This window comes from Dioscorea cayenensis, chromosome 8, assembly GCF_009730915.1.
Source record: "Dioscorea cayenensis subsp. rotundata cultivar TDr96_F1 chromosome 8, TDr96_F1_v2_PseudoChromosome.rev07_lg8_w22 25.fasta, whole genome shotgun sequence".
In the NCBI taxonomy this organism is placed as follows: domain Eukaryota; kingdom Viridiplantae; phylum Streptophyta; class Magnoliopsida; order Dioscoreales; family Dioscoreaceae; genus Dioscorea; species Dioscorea cayenensis.
The window spans coordinates 2,546,186-2,564,028 of NC_052478.1; the positions used below are offsets into that span (position 1 = coordinate 2,546,186).

The following is a 17,843-nucleotide window of genomic DNA, read 5'->3' on the forward strand; positions in this document are numbered from 1 at the left end:
TCTATACTTTTATTTTAATGGTAATTACGATCAAATATGATAATTAAATTAAGCATACTTAGTTCTAGCTTTGTTTTGAATTATTTTTTGTTCATGCCTTGTTTCATCCTCAGCTTAATTGGTGGTTTAGTTATCATCATTCATTTATGATTAATAGATTATGAAACAAAAAGTTTAAGGGAGTTGTATTTGTTGCTTCTCCTCGATTAATTATTTGAATCTTCAATGATTTTGATAAAATTATAATGATACTAAAATAAATATTTAAGATAATTATGATTAAAAATATGATAAAGTTTGTTATTTTATATATATATATATATTATTTATTTATTTATTTATTTATTTATTACGTCATTCAATCCGACCAAATCATCTAGTCGGACCGACTGACTACTGTCCCAAATGTGAGACCGGTTCGCGATCCGGTCCGGTTTTAAAAACATTGATTTTTAGCTTTCCAAATAACATAAACTGTAGCAAGCAGAGATGTTCTTCTCATCTTAACTAATAAAGTTTTGCCCATAGCCTTCCTTTGGAATTAATTGATCTCCCTCCTCCAATTAAGGTACTTCCGCTTCACATTAAGAGCTTGTAAAACCCTCATTCATACAAAATTTGAAAACTGACAATAAAAAAAAAAAGTGGGATATCTCCTCCACTCCTTTAGTACATAAGACGCAAACAGAAGAGTCAATTGCATCCCATTTTAGCAACTTATCCCTAGTCATTAACCGATTATGCAAGGCAAGCCAAAATATAAAAGAATGCCTGGGAATAGAATCAGTTAACCATACCAATTTAGCCCAAGGAACCTTCTGATCATCTTGCAGCAAATACTTGAAGGTGCTGGCCACACTAAATGTTTCTTTCTTATCATGCTTCCATAAAATACAATCCATTTTCCCTTCATCAATACAGAAGTTAGTAGCAATGTAATTCCACACTCTGCATAAATCCTTATTAAGTGGCAAAGGAAAATTCCATCTACCATGCTTCCATAGATCACTAACCAAAGCAGACTTGTGAATAGCAGGATTCTTAATTGATATTTCATGAAATTACTCAATCAAAGACTGACCATTGCACCATGGATCAAACCAAAATGAAAACCTCTTGCCATTACCCAATTTGAAACTAAAACAATTCTTAATCAAAGGCCTCAAGTTGAGGAGTTGTCTCAAACTCCAACTGCTATCCACAGTTTTAGTTATGCCCCAAAAGCTAAGTTTTTTCAATCTATGACGGGTAACCCACAAAGCCCAAAGAGTACACTTCTCTTGCACTAAGTCCCAAATATACCTAGTCAGTGCAGCTTGGTTCCAAATGTGGATTGGTTTGACTCCCAAGGCACCACATTTCTTGTTTTTACATACAACATCCCACCTAACAAAGCCACCTCTGAGATTATTATTTGAACCATGCCATAAAAAATTCATGCAAACCTTCTCCACTTCATGAACCACAGCTCTAAGAAGTAAGAAAATTGAGCTCCAATAGATGTGCATACTGAGGAGCACTATGTTTATGAGTTGCAATCTACCAGCATAAGATAGAGCCTTTGCTGTCCAGTGAAGAATTCTATTAGAGATTATAATAATCAAATCATTGCAGTGATCTTTAGATATTCTTGAGGATACTAAAGGAAGGCCTAGATATTTAACAGGCAGAGAGCCCTCTTTGAACTGCATCAAGTTTAAAATTTCCACTCTCATTGGCATTGATACTCCATTAAAATAAACTAGACTCTTTCGCAAATTAGGCTGAAGACTAGACACATCCTGAAAATGTTGAGTTTTGCACAACAAATTCCTCTTAATGTAAATAAAATAATTTCGGGTACTAAACTAAACAATAAATAAAACCAATCAAGCAGACACAAATTTATGTGGAAAACCCTCCTATTCATATGGGAAAAACCACGGGCCAAACTCCGAATCAAATCTATTATCAAAATCAACAAGTATAAAAATTCTCAAGCAAATGCACACTTGAGATCACCACCAACAATGGAGAAATACAAATAATAACTCTAGAAAAACTCCTTTCTTGAATGATCACACTAAGAAGAAAAAACTAGAGAAATTACCCTCCAAGATTGCTCCAAACAAACTTGCCAATTTGATTATGATTCAATAGAAGAAAAGATGCTTTCTTCACCTTCCTCCTTCCAATGGATGCAGAAAACAAAACCACGCTTCTTTTTCTTTTTTTCTCACACTCGATGCTTTCTCAATCGCCACATATTTATGTTTAGGGTTTCTTTTGCATTTTGCCCTGTCTTTATTACTAATAATAAATGGGTTGGATCGAAGTTTGACCACCAAAACCAACCATCTCCCCCTCCAGTCCATGGGGAGATGTCCACACTTCAACTCTTCATTTGTAACTCAGTCCCGCCGCCTTGGCATAGAACTGATGTTTATCACAAGTCACAGCCTTAGTCAACATATCAGCTAGATTTTTATCAGTGCGATCTTCTTCAAACATATTTCTTTCTTATTTATGGCATCACGAATCTAATGGTGCCTCACATCAATATGCTTAGTGCGACAATGATAGGTGGCATTCTTGCTTAATTCCAATGCACTCTCGCTATCACAATTAGCCATATATCCATCTTGTATCAAGCCCAATTCTTGAAGAAATCTTTTCATCCAAAGCATTTTTTTGCCTGCTTCAGTCAAAGCAATATACTCTGCTTCAATAGTGGATAAAGCTATGCATTTTTGCAATTTGGACTGCCATAAAACAGCTCCCCTTGCAAAAGTAAACACAAACCCTGAAGTTGACTTTCTATCATCAAGGTCGCTTGCCATATCCGCATCTGTGTATCCTTCTAGAATTGGTTCTGAACCTCCAAAACCTAAACACATCTTTGAAGTACCTTGCATATATTTAAAGATCCACTTCACAGCGTCCTAGTGTACTCTACCTAGATTAGAGAGAAATCTGCTAACTAAACCAACTGTATGAGCAATATCTGGCCGGGTGCATACCATAGCATACATAAAACTCCCAACTGCAGACGAGTACGGAATTGTTGCCATATCTTCCTTTTCTTATTGAGTAATAGGACAAGATTTCTTGCTAAGTGTAAAGTGATAAGCAAGAGGTGTGCTAACTGGTTTAGCACTCTTCATATTAAATCTACTCATAACTCGCTCAACATACTTCTCTTGTGGCAACCACATCTTCTTAGCTTTCCTGTCATGAAGAATTTGCATGCCTAGAATTTGTTGTGCTGGCCCTAAATCTTTCATGTCAAAAGAGCCAAACAACTCCTTCTTCAAAACATTAATCATGGTAATATCTTGTCCTACTATCAGCATATCATCCACATATAACAGAAGGATGATAAATTTACCATCTGGAAGCACTTTAAAGTACACACAATGATCTGCATCTGTTCTAATATAGCTATGACTTACCATGAAAGAGTCAAGTTTTTTATACCATTGTCTTGGTGCGTATTTCAATCCATATAAACTCTTCTTTAACCTGCAAACCATGTGTTCTTTCCCTTTAGCTTCAATACCTTCTGGTTGATCCATGTAAATTTCTTCTTCCAAATCACCATAAAAAAATGCCATCTTCACATCTAACTGCTCAAGCTCAAGGTCCAAACTGGCAGTTAATCCAAGAATAACCCGAATAGAGCTCATCTTCACAACAAGAGAAAAAATTTCATCAAAATCAATTCCTTGCTTATGATTAAAACCTTTGACCACTAAGCGAGCTTTATATTTTACTATCTTCTCACCATCCATTTTCAACTTGAACACCCACTTGTTCTTCAAGGCTTTTCTACCTCTAGGAAGCTCAACAAGCTCATAAGTATCATTCTTCATCAAAGAATTCATCTCCTCATGCATAACCTTTATCCAATAAGCTTTTTATTTGTGATTTTGAACTTCTTGAAAGCTTTCTGGCCCCCCCTCTTCAGTAACTATAATATACTCTAAACTAGGATATCTAGTAGATGGACGATGTTCTCTGGCTGATCTTCTGAGCTGGGGTTCTTCTCTAATTTCAGGTGGAAGTGACAACTCCCCTTACTCAACACTATCATTGACATCAACTTGTTCAAGTATATCATTAGATCCATGCTCTTCATGTAGTTCCTCATCATTTGTGACAGTCTCTGTTGGAGTAATTGGCACTGAAAAAGAAATGTCACCATTACTTGAAGTATTCTTCTCTGATGTCTCAAAATCAGCCAAGGTTTATATTCCTAGAAGATAACATCTCTGGATCTAAAGACCTTTTTCTTCACTGAATCCCATAGCCTGTAACCAAACTCTGCATCTACATAACCCAGAAAAATGCATGAAATAGCTCTATCATCAAGTTTCTATCTTTGCTCCTTTAGTACATATGCAAAAGCTTTGCACCCAAATACCTTCAAATGAGAGTAAGTAATATCTCTCCCAGACCATACTCTCTCGGGAACATCAAAATCTAAAAGTGCTGATGGAGATCGATTTATTAGGTAGCAAGTTGTGTTAAGGGCTTCATCCCAAAATGGCTTAGGCAAATTAGCCATTTTTAACATGCATCCGACCTTCTCTAGGATGGTTCTATTTGTTCTTTCACCTACACCATTTTGCTGTGGAGTACCAGGAATAGTCTTTTCATGTCTGATGCCATGCTCCAAGCGATAATTTTCAAATTTTTTTGAAGTGTATTCACCTTCATTGTCACTGCGAAGACACTTCAAGGATGTCCCCTTCTCTCTTTCCACCATAACATAAAACTACTTGAAGTAATGAAACACCTGGTCTTTTGATTTCAAAACAAACACCCAAACCTTTCGTGAAGCATCATCAATAAAAGTAACAAAATATTCATTGCCCCCTAGAGTTTCCACATCAATCGGACCACATACATCAGAATAAACTAACTCAAGAATATTAGTTTTCCTTTCAGAGGACTTACTAAATGAAACTTTATGTTGCTTGCCAAACAAACAATAATCACAAGGGTTTAAACTCATACCTTTAGCAAAGGAAATGATAGACTTCTTTGCCAAAATCTGCAAGCCTTTTTCACTCATATGTGCCAACCTCTTGTGCCACAAATCAAGGGAAGCTTCATCTTCAATTGCATTCAAGTCATCCTTAATCATCCTCAGTTGAGTCTTGTATAATGTATGACACAAAGTACCTCTGGCAACCACCATTGAACCTTTAGTAAGTTTCCAATTCTTGTCACCAAAGATATTGAAATAACCTTCTAGGTCCAAAGCATGAGTAGAAATCAAATTCAAACGCAACTCTGGAACATGTCGTACATTTTTCAAAATCAATGTATAACCAGCATTTGTCTCCACACAAACATCACCAATACCCACTATATATGCATAACTGCTGTTACCCATCTTTGTTCTGCCAAAGTTTCCTGATTTGTATGTAATAAAAACATCCTTCTTTGATGTAGCATGGTATGATGTCGCTGAATCAGTAACCCATTCAACACAAGAATCAGTATCTTGGCTTTCATCTTCATTAAAGAAAAGTACAACCAGCTCTTCCTCTTCAACAGATACAGCTGCAATGGTAATATGATCATCTGTCTTCTTTGAATTTTTCTCATCATTCTGTTATTTTTTCCAGATCCTGCAGTTTCTTCGCATATGCCCTTCTTTGTCACAATGATAGCAAGTGAATTTTCCTTTTGGATATGACTTGCCCCTTGACTTAGAGCGCCCTTTAGGACCTCGACTCTTACTCCTGCCTTTGTTTTCTGTAACTGTAACAAGAACCTGTGAAGTATCAATGCCCATATTTTTCTTTCTTGTCTCCTCATTGTAAAGACTATCTTTTACTATAGACAAAGAGACACCATTCAGAGCAGAGTTGCTAAGAGACACTACCAAGGTCTCCCAATTGTCAGGCAAAGAACCCAAGAGCAATAACGCCTATAATTCATCATCTAGTGTTATTTTCATGGTGCTCAACTGATTTACCATATTTTGAAAATTACTCAAGTGTTCAGCAATTGATCGTCCATCTCTAAGCTTCAGATTCACAAGCTTTCTGATAACAAAAGCTTTCATTTGAGCATTTTTCCTTTCATGCATATTTTCTAATTTTTTCCATAGCACCCGTGCATCAACTTCTTTGCTTATATGATGATATACACTGATATCAACCCACTGTCGGATAGTTCCTACAGTCTTCCTGTGCATTTTCTCCCAATCATCATCAGATTTTCCAATTGGCTTAGTAGCTCCTAATTTAATAGGATCATATAAATCCTTACAATAAAGAAGGTCCTCCATCTTTGACTTCCAAATTGAATAATTTGAAGCCGATAATTTCATCATTGTACTTGCAAATCCTCCATTTCAATTCACACCAAGAAACCCCGGATCAATAAAGCACGATCTCTGATACCACTTGTTGAGTTTTGCACGGTAAATTCCTCTTGATGTAAATAAAATAATTTTGGGTATCAAACTGAACAATAAATGAAACCAATTAAGCAGACACAAAATTTATGTGGAAAACCCTTCTGTTCAGAGGGGAAAAACCACAAGCCAAACTTCGAATCAAATCTTCTATCAAAATCAACAAGTATAAAAATTCGCAAGCAAATGCACACTTGACATCATCACCAACAATGGAGAAATACAAATAATATCTCTAGAAAAATCCCTTTCTTGAATGATCACACCAAGAAGAAAAAACTAGAGAAATTACCCTCCAAGATTGCTCCAAACAAACTTGCCAATTTGATAATGATTCAATAGAAGAAGAGATGCTTTCTTCACCTTCCTCCTTCCAATGGATGCAGAGAACAAAACCACGCTTCTTTTCTTTTTTTCTCACATTCGATTCTTTCTCAATCGCCACATATTTAGGGTTTCTTTTGCATTTTGCCCCTGTCTTTATTACTAATAATAAATGGGCTGGATCAAATTTTGGCCACCAAACCAACAGAAAATGCTGCATGGCACCCTTAATGATGCTAATAGAGCCAGTATCTCCATTGCCAAATAGTAGAAGGTCATCAGCAAAACATAGATGAGTTAACTTGAGATCATCACAGTTCTTATGGCATATGAAACCAGTGGAATACCTTTTGTTAATAATCCTATTAAAGTAGTCCATACAAAGAACAAAAGAGTAATGGAGAAATTGGGTCCCCTTGTCTGAGACCCTTTTTTCCATGGAAATAGCCCTCCAGCTGGCCATTTATCATTATTGAAAACATACATGTCTTGACCCCATTCACAACAAGCTTAATAAATGGAGAGGAAATCTGAATGCAAGCAAAACCTCCTCAATAAAATCCCAAGAAATAGAGTCATATGTTTTTTGGATGTCAACTTTAATTGTACAACACCCACCCTTATTTAAATGGTGACCTTTTACTAACTCGTGTACTAAAAAGAACATTATCCACCATTCTCCTTCCTGGTATAAAAACAGATTGATTTGGGTGGATGATTTTATTTAGCACACTCCGAAGCCTTGAGGACATGATCTTTGAAATTATTTTGTATAGAACATTGCAACATGAGATTGGCCTATAGTCATTAAGGGATGCAAGGCTGGACACCTTTGCAATAAGAGTAATGGTTGTTGCATTTGCTTGCCTCAACATAGCACCATTAACAAAATAATATCTCACAGCAGCACAAATGTCATAACCCACCACACTCCAAGACTTTTTAAAGAAATGGCTATTATACCCATCAGGTCCTGGACTTTTCCCATCCTTGATACTCCACAAAGCCTGTTTTATTTCACTGTCTGAAATCTCCTTACATAGTGGTTCATGATCCTCATAAGATAGAATTTTCTCAAGAAAGACACTTTGGTCGATAAAAGCCTTCCTAGGATAAGCAGAACCAAGCAAAGCAGTAAAATGAGACAGGAATTCCTTTGAGATAACTTCCTTATTAGAACTAGTATCACCATTAGTGAGGGATAGCTGACAAATAGAATTCCTAGCTCTTCTTTGCTGAATAACTCTATGAAAGTACTAAGAATTTTGGTCTCCTAACTGAATCCACAAACATCTTGCTTTCTGTCTATGAAAATTCTCCTCCCAAAAAAATTTAATCTATTATCACTAGGTCCCAACAAATGGTGCTTGTTCCACTGAAAAAACTGCTTCAAATCCTAACAATATATGTGTTATGGAGCTCAGTTATTCTCGTGACTTATCTATATCCATTAAAAAAAAAAAAATAAAAAAATAATTAGATAATTTTATAGTTCAACCCGCAATTATCTACTTTCACCTCAATAAACGATCAAATAATTATAGCATAAATAAATAAATTTTAAAATGTGATAAAAATAGAATAATAATAATAATTGAAGACAAAAAATACAAATTTTCTCGTGTGATTGTGATCAGTGTGATGTGTCCTATGGCTCTTGTTCAAATGTGATTTATCAGTTTTATAAAAACAATTAATTATAAATTAATAGTTTCATAATTTTGAGATAAAAAATAAAGGATTAGAGACATAAAAACTTAAAAAGTAATCTATAGTAGACTTGCGTGCTCGTGTATCTTTGTCTTCTGTTAATAATATATAAAAATAAACAAAAAATAGAAAAATTAAAATTAATTTTAAAAAAATTCAACTTGTTTTTGGTTGCTTTCTGTTGAAGGTCATTGCAACCAACAACATAGAAAAACATAAACTCTCATTGTTCCATCCAAGATTCCACAGTACATGAATTAATTAATATTTGGTATCAAAATCTCATAAAGTAGTTGTACCCACTAATGAGACATTTATACCTTGTTAATCCATCATTAGTTTGATAATCAACAACTAATCCCGGTGTTTTCGCACATCATCAAGCAATCTTTTAAGTTGTTCTTGTCTTTATTTAATCTTCAAATTTTATTTCCAAAGTCTTTCACCCTTAGAAATTTTGAGACAAACAATTTTTTTTAAAAAAAGCAATATTGTGAAATGAGTAATAAGGATGAAAGTGTAATTTTACCAATCTTCTTTAACTTTTTAATAGACTGACGTGCATATAGATAAATAAATAAATAAAGATAAGTATATTTCATTGCGAAGGTTATGAAAATACAAGTGTATATTTTTTTCTTTATCTACATATATATGCCTAAAATTCATGCTAAAAATCCAAGTCTCAAAGCACAAGAACTTTTTTTTTATAATATGCTTTAAAAAAGAAAAAAAAATCACCTCAAACTGGCAATAAAAATAATCACAAAGAAAATTTTATATATATATATAATACATACAATATATCTTCTACATGAATGGTTCTTGTAAGCAATTAAAAGTTAAATCAACGAATTTAAAAACCAATGAAATTAAACACCATTCTCAATCCCAAACAATCAAACATAAATATACAATAACACATTATTATGATTATTATTTATCTATTATAAAATATGAATAAGTTATGTGTCAATAATGTAGTTAGACATCATTTTGCGTGAGCTAAAATTTAAACCCATTTTTTCCGGATAAGACATGAACACTTCTAATCCCATGCAAATAAATCAAGAGGAAATTAGCATAACAATATATTAATTAATCACATATATAAAATAAAAAAAAGATATAGTTTAATCTCGTCATCTTTTCATCTTCTAGAGCATGTACATAAACAAGGCCTGCAATGCTGGCCCAATGCAATATAAAAGATTCACACACACACATACATATATATGTATATATATATATAAAGATGTAGTCATCTCCACATATTATGGGATTGTTTTCAAGAACACTGGAAAGCCGGCACAAAACCAGTTCTTCCTTTGTGTTCATTGTGTTTGTTGGTATTTTAGAGACATGAGAGAAGTCTGTGAATCTTTGATTTGTGGTGGTTCATCATCATCATCATCATCATCATACATCTTCTAGTAAGTCAACTAACATGGAAGTCTTCCACGGAGGAGCCACCGCCGGCGGTGGAGCCGGCGAGATGAGGAAGCTCAACTTAGTTTACTTCCTTTGTCGCGATGGCCAGCTCGAACATCCTCATCTTATTCGTGTTCATCACTTTTCTCGGCACGGTGTTCATCTTTATGGTATATATTCAAAAATTATTTCATATTTCGTATTTCATATATTCTTTATCTATGATTATATATCTCTAATATATATATATATATATATATTTGACAATTCATTTACATGGAATATAATTAAATCTAAGTGAAATTTTGTGTGATAATATACAATGATTGTGTGAGTAGATGTGAAAAGATGGCTTGCAGATCTCAGGGGAAAGGACATGCCAGATTCTTACACATGGTCTTACAAAAGGTACATGTAATGAAAATTTAAATATTGCACATATATATATTAAATTTGGATTTAATGATATATATATTGAATTTTAATGTTAGGAAATACAAGAATGGGTATGTATGGCAAGATCTAATGGATGATGATCTTATTACTCCAATTGCTGACAATGAATATGTTATCAAGGGATCACTACTGCCTCCAAGTTTAAATACTTCTCTTGGTATTTACAATAAATAAACAAATAAATTTTCTTATAATTTATTTTTCATTTTTCAATGATATATTTTTCAAAATTCTCAACATAGACAAGTCCAAAGAAGTGGGAGAGGTGGCGGAAGTGGCGGCGGCGGTGAAATCCCCGCCGGAGATTCTCCAAATAGAGCATGGAAACCATTCTATATCACCAAAACCATCTCCACAACTAGATCAAGACTCGGCCGGCCATACCTCTATACTAGTAGACAGGCGGGAGAAGCCGGCCACCGTATTCCGGCCGGAGTTTACCGACTTGATAGAAGAGACAAAGGAAGGACAAGAGCCATTTTTATGTGCCGAAAATCATGCAAAGAAGAAGATGACTTTGTGGAGCTTTCTTTCATGCCGGGAAGTCGAGACTGATGTGCCGTCTGCTAAGCCGGTTAACCGGAGGGTCGCCGGAGGTGAACTTTGGGAAGAACATGACAATGGTGGCAGGTTAGTTTTATTTATCTAGTTTAACCAACTTGAATTATAATAATTCAATAGAATTAATTAGTTTTTATAACATTTATGATTAAAAAATTGGTGTGTAAATGGCAGGAGATCAACAATGAAAGGAGGAGGGAGAGAAAGCAGTGTTGTTTGTCAACAAGTAGTTACAAGCTAATTTCTGAGCCGAATTGCTCGTAAGTTTCTTTGGAAATTTTAGTTACATGTAGTTTCTTTTCGTTAATTTTAATATTTTGTATTATTTAGTACTTATTTGTAAGATGGTGACCAAACATTTTCGCATTTAGCACCCCTTAATTTCTATCTTTTACCACAATCTTAAAAAAGTTTTCCAAACATTACTTGGGGGTAATCCTTTTCATAATTTCATGAGATGAGGGCATTTTCAAACAAATAAAAAAACACACAATAACATTATATGTACATATATACATATTCTTACAAAACTGTTTATTTAATTAACTTGGGGCAAAAATGGCAGACAAATTAGAAAAAGAAAGCAAATAAAACCTACAATAACATCAGACATGAACTAGAAGTTCATCCAGACCAAGTCTGCAATGTGGGCAATAGCTACTCAAATTTTTAATTTTCATGATTTGAATGAAAGAATAAAAAAACACTGGATGAAACAAAGGCTAACAAACAGAAAAATACATCAATTTGCAGGCAATGTGGGAAGTCATTCAAGCCAGAGAAGTTGCATTCTCATATGAAATCATGCAAAGCCATGAAAGGACACAGAAGGAGCATTAGCAACATAGAAAAGCTGCCACTGAGAACAGAGTCTTACAATGAAGAATTCTCCAAAGAAGCAATTACTTCCTATCTTCTCACTCATTAAATCTGCAAAACAATTAGCATTGTAACATTCAAACTCTTGATTTTGTCATCAAGCAAGCAAACTAGCTATCGATTTCTTGTTTTGCAATCAAAATATCATAAAATGACGAGTTGTAAATTAGGCAAAAGGAGAGATTTATCTTTCAACAACAAAGTTTGAGACAAACAAGGTCTAAAAGAAAAACAGAACAACAATTTAAGATTCAAACCGTAACAAGGACTAGAACAAAATAGTCATAGAAAACAACATTTCAAAAGACAATAAAAGATGGCAAAAGTGAGATTCGGTAGAATCACTCCAACAATATCATCAACGCAGTCTCCTGGCTTCCCTTTCTGACTCGAGAAGGGTGAGGACATCGCCTTCTCTTACTGGACCCTTCACGTTCCTCATGATAAGCCGGTTCTGATCATCCAAGAACTTGACTCGCACTTGGGTCACCTGACCTCTGGAACCGGTCCTGCCCATCACCTTCACCACAACAGCAAGCTTCACCTGAGTATCCATGCTGTTAAAAGAAACATAGAAAAATGAGTCAAATAAAAAGAATTGTTTGGACTATTATTATCTTGAGGTACTGAAATTCAAGAATTAGCAATCATGAGACAAAAAGATTACAAATATTTTAAATGAATAACATGTGAATTTTCTTTAGATACACAGTTTACAAAGCCAAAGAGAAACAAGAATTAATACTACTAGCCACAACAACAGGTACTGCACAAGGTGTGATAATCAAGTCAGCATCCAAAATGAACTGCAACATATGTCCCCAGTAATAATAATGAATAAATTTAATAGCTTTCTCCCATAACATCAGTTTATTTATAATAAAAAAGACTGTTTATTAATTTGTACCAGTGTACCAGTTTATTTAGGCGATAGACACCACTCTAGGGGCTGGCATGAGCAACATGAAATGTTATTTAAAAATAAAAAATATAGAAAACAAAATTTCAAGATTGAACTTAAATTAATATAATAATTAATTACTATAATATTGAAGATCCAAAATAAAAACATAAACATAAAACTGCAAAAAATAATCTAAACTTTCATATTTAGTATGCAAAACATAATTGAGAACATTAATTCTAGTCTAATCATCATCTAACTCTATTAAACCATCTTCCTCATCATCTAGACTATCTTCCTTTTTTTTTTTTCTGAAAGCAATAGCCTGCTTCAATATTCTTCTTAAAATAGAACTCCTCTCCAATTAACTTCCTTACCTTTCACATGAAATCTCTCAAGTTTTCCTCTAGTTTTCTTGTGATGTTTCTTGTTTTTTAATCTCTTTCTTTGTTGTATCTCTTTCTTCATCTTTTCTCTCTGAAAAGCCTCTCCATATTCCAAAAAGTTGCCTTAATTTGTTTTGAAAATAATTAGAAAACCTCCCTATCCTTAATTGTTACACTTTCCAAGTATAATTGATTATATTTCCTAAAAAGCATTTATTGCCCTATACTATAGTTTCCTAACAAACATTTTCAATATATAATAATAATAATAATAATAATAATAAAACTAACATTACTTGCCCCTTTGCCTGAGCCTGGGCTGAGGCTGCCTCGGCAATGGTTCTTTAGTGGCGCCTTCACTTGTGTAGACAGTTATGATGCTCTCTAGCCTAGGCAAGCGCTTTTTACCCTTTTAATAGCATTGATTGGCCTATGTTTTAAGAAGTCTGACTTAAATATTAATCAAAATGAATTAAAAACTCAGAAGGAACACCCTTGAAATCCAAATATCATACTACTCTCATTGGCAATCCATCAACCCAAGCTTGAGATGCTAGAAACTAAACAACAAAAAAGAAAAGCTTGAATTCTTGATGAGGTAGGAAAAGTAATCAGATAAGCATCATCACAACATCAATGTAACAGAAAACATCAGTTCCTAATATCATAAATTTACAGGGGCAAACAATAAGAGATGCATCACCAGAAGGTCCAGAACACATATTAATCTCTTAACAACTTATCAATCCCAGCATCATATGGTACAATATCACACAAAGAAGAAACCTTTCCTGCAATTTAATCCAAAATAATCAGACACACAACACCAACAAGATAAAGATAAACCATTCGCCGTAACAATCTATGAATCCAAGCATGATTTTAAAATATCAAAAGCTAAAAAATGTAAAACCTTCACGACACTGTGGCTTAAAACAAGCAGGTCCATATCATCTGAACAACAGATCCAAAAATCATAAATTCCAATGCCAAAAAAAAAATAAAAATCAACCATTTGAATTTAAAAAACAAAAAAAACAAAGCAAAAGCGCATACCAGAAAACCATTGGTTCATAAAGCTATAAATTTCGCGGCAAAAACACAAACTTTTAAAGATAAACCACGTTAAATCCATCAGATTTTCAAGTTTACAAACAAGAACAGATAAGAAAACAAAGGATCAAAATCAAGGGAAACCAATAACCTGCGACGACTATAGCCGAAGAGGAGAAGAACAACGGCGCTCGCAGCACTGCGGCGGCGATTTCTCAGACGATGGGAATGAGGGCGTAAACCCTAGAACTCGATCTTATTTATAGTGGATCTATTGTTTTTGGGCATTTTTACACATGAGTCCCTTGAAATTATTTGAATTGTAAATTAATGCCTCCGTCTGATGCAATTACTTTTATACCCTTTATTCTAGTGGGCCGAGAACGAAAGGCAGGCCTAAATCTTCGTAGCCCACTGGACCCACGTGCCGCAACACAGGCCTTGCCTGAACGTGGGCTTAGCAGCCATGAACGGCATGGCCCAACTTCATAATTATCATGTTGTTTAACTTTTGTGATTTTTTCTCTTAAAAAACTCGCAGTTAAAAAAATATTAAAAAACCTTATAAATCCTAAAAAATACTTAATTTAATAATTGAACTGTGAGTTATGCTTGAGGAAATTTTCTTAAAATATGAAAAAAATTATATAGGTTTGATTCATATTCAAAGGATAAAATAACAACAATAATCGTTACATCATAATTAACCTTTAAATTTTTTTAGTTACCAAGATGAATATACTATTATATTTCAAACATTAAAATGACCCTTGTAAACTGAATTAGATTTAAAAATTCATGATTTTTTTTTTTAAAATGAATAAACTACGTATATTAATAAAATAAAGCAAAATTACAATGATTAACATATACGAATTCATAGAAAATGAAAAAAACAAAAAAAAAAAATTATAAATAAAAAAAAAGCCAGCATATGACTTAAAAAAAAACCACTCAATTAAGATAGCATGCAAGAGCCATTTAAGAGACAGAAACATGCGGTCCACACTACTGAGTTAGCAATGAATTCTCTTCATATTATATTATATTATTTTTTAAAATAAAACCATGAACCACAGTTTTATTAAGAATAAACATAAAAAATAAATAAAAACATGAAAATGGAGAACAACAACACATAAAAAGTAAAAAAAAAAACTCTTTCACCAGTGATTAGGTGCTAAAAACAGAAGAGAAACAAAATAAAATAATGAATAAGAAAATAGCTGGATTGACGAAAACTCTAGAATCGTTGGCCTACCAGTTAACGATTTGAACCATTTTATAAAAAATTTTTTATTTATTTTTCTTAATTGAATGCATCTGGCACGTTGATTTTTAACCATTCACACATTATAGAGACGCCAAAATAGACATAGCTACATAGCTATCTATCAGTACACATCCATACATACAATGAACCAATTTTTGGGATCTCATCCACATGTTACCCAAAATACAAAAAACACCATCACAAGATCCACAACCACAAAATACAACAACTACCACAAAACACCATCACAACCACAAACTATTAACCCACATTAATCAAACACTAATTAACCACAACAATTAATCACTAATCACAACATTATTAAAAAAAAAAATTAAAATACATCAAACCAACTACTTCTCATCAAACATCCAACTATCCTTAACCTTAGGCCCGGTAGGCCCTTCTTCTCCGAGCAACTCCTCCGGCAAGCTGTCCACCACCTTCCTCAACTTCCCCGGCAAAACCTTTTCGATCTTCTTAAGCTCCTCGGCGACATCATAACTTATTTTCGGTCCCCATTCCCTCATATAATTCAACCACCCTGGCTCCTCCACCGTCTCCGGCGCCGCCACCACCTCAAACCTCTCTCCACAATCCATCCTCTCCTTCCCTTTCTCACAATCATTCCTTATTCCAATCCCAAGTTTCACGTTCCCTTGCAACACTGTCCCTGCATGTGCATACATTGCATGGCCATGCAAAGATGAGTACGTGACCACCTTATTCCCTTCTTCAAACTCCACTTCACTTGCATCTCTCCATGTCCCTGAACTATGTTCAGAGTAATACACCCTCCATAATTCCCCACTGAAGTTACTTACTCTCAATGTTATGTGCTCCCAATCTCCCACATGCTCACCTATTTTCCCTAACCCTATGTTTATGAACTTCACTTTCAACTTGGCAGCCCCATTGAATGGATAGAATATCCACACGGCGATGTCGGTGACCGTCCCACCGAGCATTGGTTTAATATGTATGTATGTTTTCGATGTCGATAAATCTCCTTTCTTTACTTTCTCCTTTTCGGTCTCGTCCACCGGAAGGTCTATCCAGTAATTGCCATCATTTGAGCCACCTTGAGGGAGATTGGACCCTGTTGGATTGATTGGAGTTGGAGAATTGTTTCCTTTTTGGTATAGCAATGCACCATTGGAGAAGAACCATGAGGTTGATGATGGGAAGAAGGGTTCATCTCCATGGAAGTAGACCCATGGAGAGTAAAGCATGGATTAGAGTTTGGATTTGGTCATAGTTTGGCATTGAAGAGAGGTTTGATGCTTTGTTTTTCAAACAAGCTAAGGATGAAGTCAATGATGTCCCAAACGTGCCAACATGAACACCAGTAGCTTCAACTCCTCTGCTACTTGGCCTTAATTCATACACACTGAATCCATTGTTATCCCACAATGAACCTCCATTCTCACACTGGTCTGTGAGGTCTTCCCTGACACACCGGACGGCGTCAAGGTCCGGCTTCTCCGGTGAGGAGGTGACGATAAGACCGACCGCTTTATAGCCTTCCGGTGAGACCGGGAAGCCATATGTAACCATGGCCATCTTGTTTGATGTTCAATGACTCACTAGTCCAAACAAGTGAATAATCAAGAGGTGACCGGAGAGCGGCGGTGCCGTCTTCACCGTCATCATCATCGTTCATGGTCTCTTTTGACTACGAGGACTTTGCCGAATAGTGGCTTATTGTTAGGCTGTGCATAGGAGCCTAAGATGGAGAAACCTTCAGGGATTTGAGCTGGTGTGAAGAAGCTAGCTCCTTGGTTATCTTGTCCTCCTTCTTGGCTTCTCCAAACTCTAGTGAATGTTGTCACTTGATATACTTCTATTCCTCCTAGTTCCATCTTCTCTTTTGCAAATCCTTCACCTATAAACAAAACAAATTCAAATCCTCTCTGTGTTTACATGTATGCTTGTTGAGATGATGATGATGATGATGATGATGATGAAATTAACTAACCTGAAGGCCAAGAGGGAAGAGGAGAAGGGAGCTTGAAGGTTGTATCAATGGGGAATGATAGTGGTGCTTTCTTGCCTGGTTTGTTTCCCATAATTGATGAAGATAAAGAAGATGAAGCTATATCAAGAAGAGATTATTTTGGTGATGGGATGAAGAAGTTCAATGAGATCTTGATATACATGGTGTTAATTTATATACAAACTTAAGACAATGAATATTTAAATGTACTAAAAAAAGACTAGGATTTAACGTGCAAGAAAGATTAAAGTCTGGGATGTTTGTTTGTAGTTTGCCAAGAAGTTCGGAAAACTTTTCTTGAAGAACAAGAGGATTAAATAATTTGATTTGTTTTACTTTAATTGTATATATATATATCTTATTGTTTGCTTTCTATCTTTCAAGTGATACTAAGAAAGTGGAAGTTTGAGTAGAAGGAAACAAAAGAACTAAAACAAGAACTTCCAATTGTTTACTTT

The 17,843-nt window shown here is 34.7% G+C and overlaps 2 protein-coding genes and 1 pseudogene across 2 annotated transcripts; 1 reads left to right on the top strand and 2 right to left on the bottom strand.

The window, feature by feature from the left end:
- Positions 1 to 9,729: 9,729 nt before the first annotated feature.
- On the top strand, positions 9,730 to 12,029 carry LOC120267787. Its single transcript, XM_039275471.1, has 6 exons — positions 9,730 to 10,047; positions 10,216 to 10,285; positions 10,369 to 10,490; positions 10,576 to 10,963; positions 11,069 to 11,154; positions 11,648 to 12,029. Exons 1-5 carry the CDS (start codon positions 9,894 to 9,896, stop codon positions 11,133 to 11,135), a joined length of 801 nt encoding a protein of 266 aa, XP_039131405.1. The 5' UTR covers positions 9,730 to 9,893; the 3' UTR covers positions 11,136 to 11,154; positions 11,648 to 12,029.
- Positions 11,940 to 14,402, bottom strand: LOC120267788 (40S ribosomal protein S28). Its single transcript, XM_039275472.1, has 2 exons — positions 14,268 to 14,402; positions 11,940 to 12,330 (listed from the first exon to the last, which is right to left on the bottom strand). The coding sequence occupies exon 2, from the start codon at positions 12,327 to 12,329 to the stop codon at positions 12,132 to 12,134; it is 198 nt and encodes a 65-aa protein (XP_039131406.1). The 5' UTR covers position 12,330; positions 14,268 to 14,402; the 3' UTR covers positions 11,940 to 12,131.
- A 1,131-nt stretch (positions 14,403 to 15,533) lies between these two features.
- LOC120266487 lies at positions 15,534 to 17,684 on the bottom strand (annotated as a pseudogene).
- Positions 17,685 to 17,843: the final 159 nt, after the last annotated feature.

Excerpts from the sequence above, each read along its gene's own strand:
- LOC120267787 (XM_039275471.1), top strand. The coding sequence starts at position 9,894 with ATGGAAGTCTTCCACGGAGGAGCCACCGCCGGCGGTGGAGCCGGCGAG. Across the intron at positions 10,286-10,368 it reads TACACATGGTCTTACAAAAG|GAAATACAAGAATGGGTATG; the intron begins GTACATGTAATG and ends TTTTAATGTTAG. Across the intron at positions 10,964-11,068 it reads GAACATGACAATGGTGGCAG|GAGATCAACAATGAAAGGAG; the intron begins GTTAGTTTTATT and ends TGTAAATGGCAG.
- LOC120267788 (XM_039275472.1), bottom strand. The coding sequence starts at position 12,329 with ATGGATACTCAGGTGAAGCTTGCTGTTGTGGTGAAGGTGATGGGCAGG.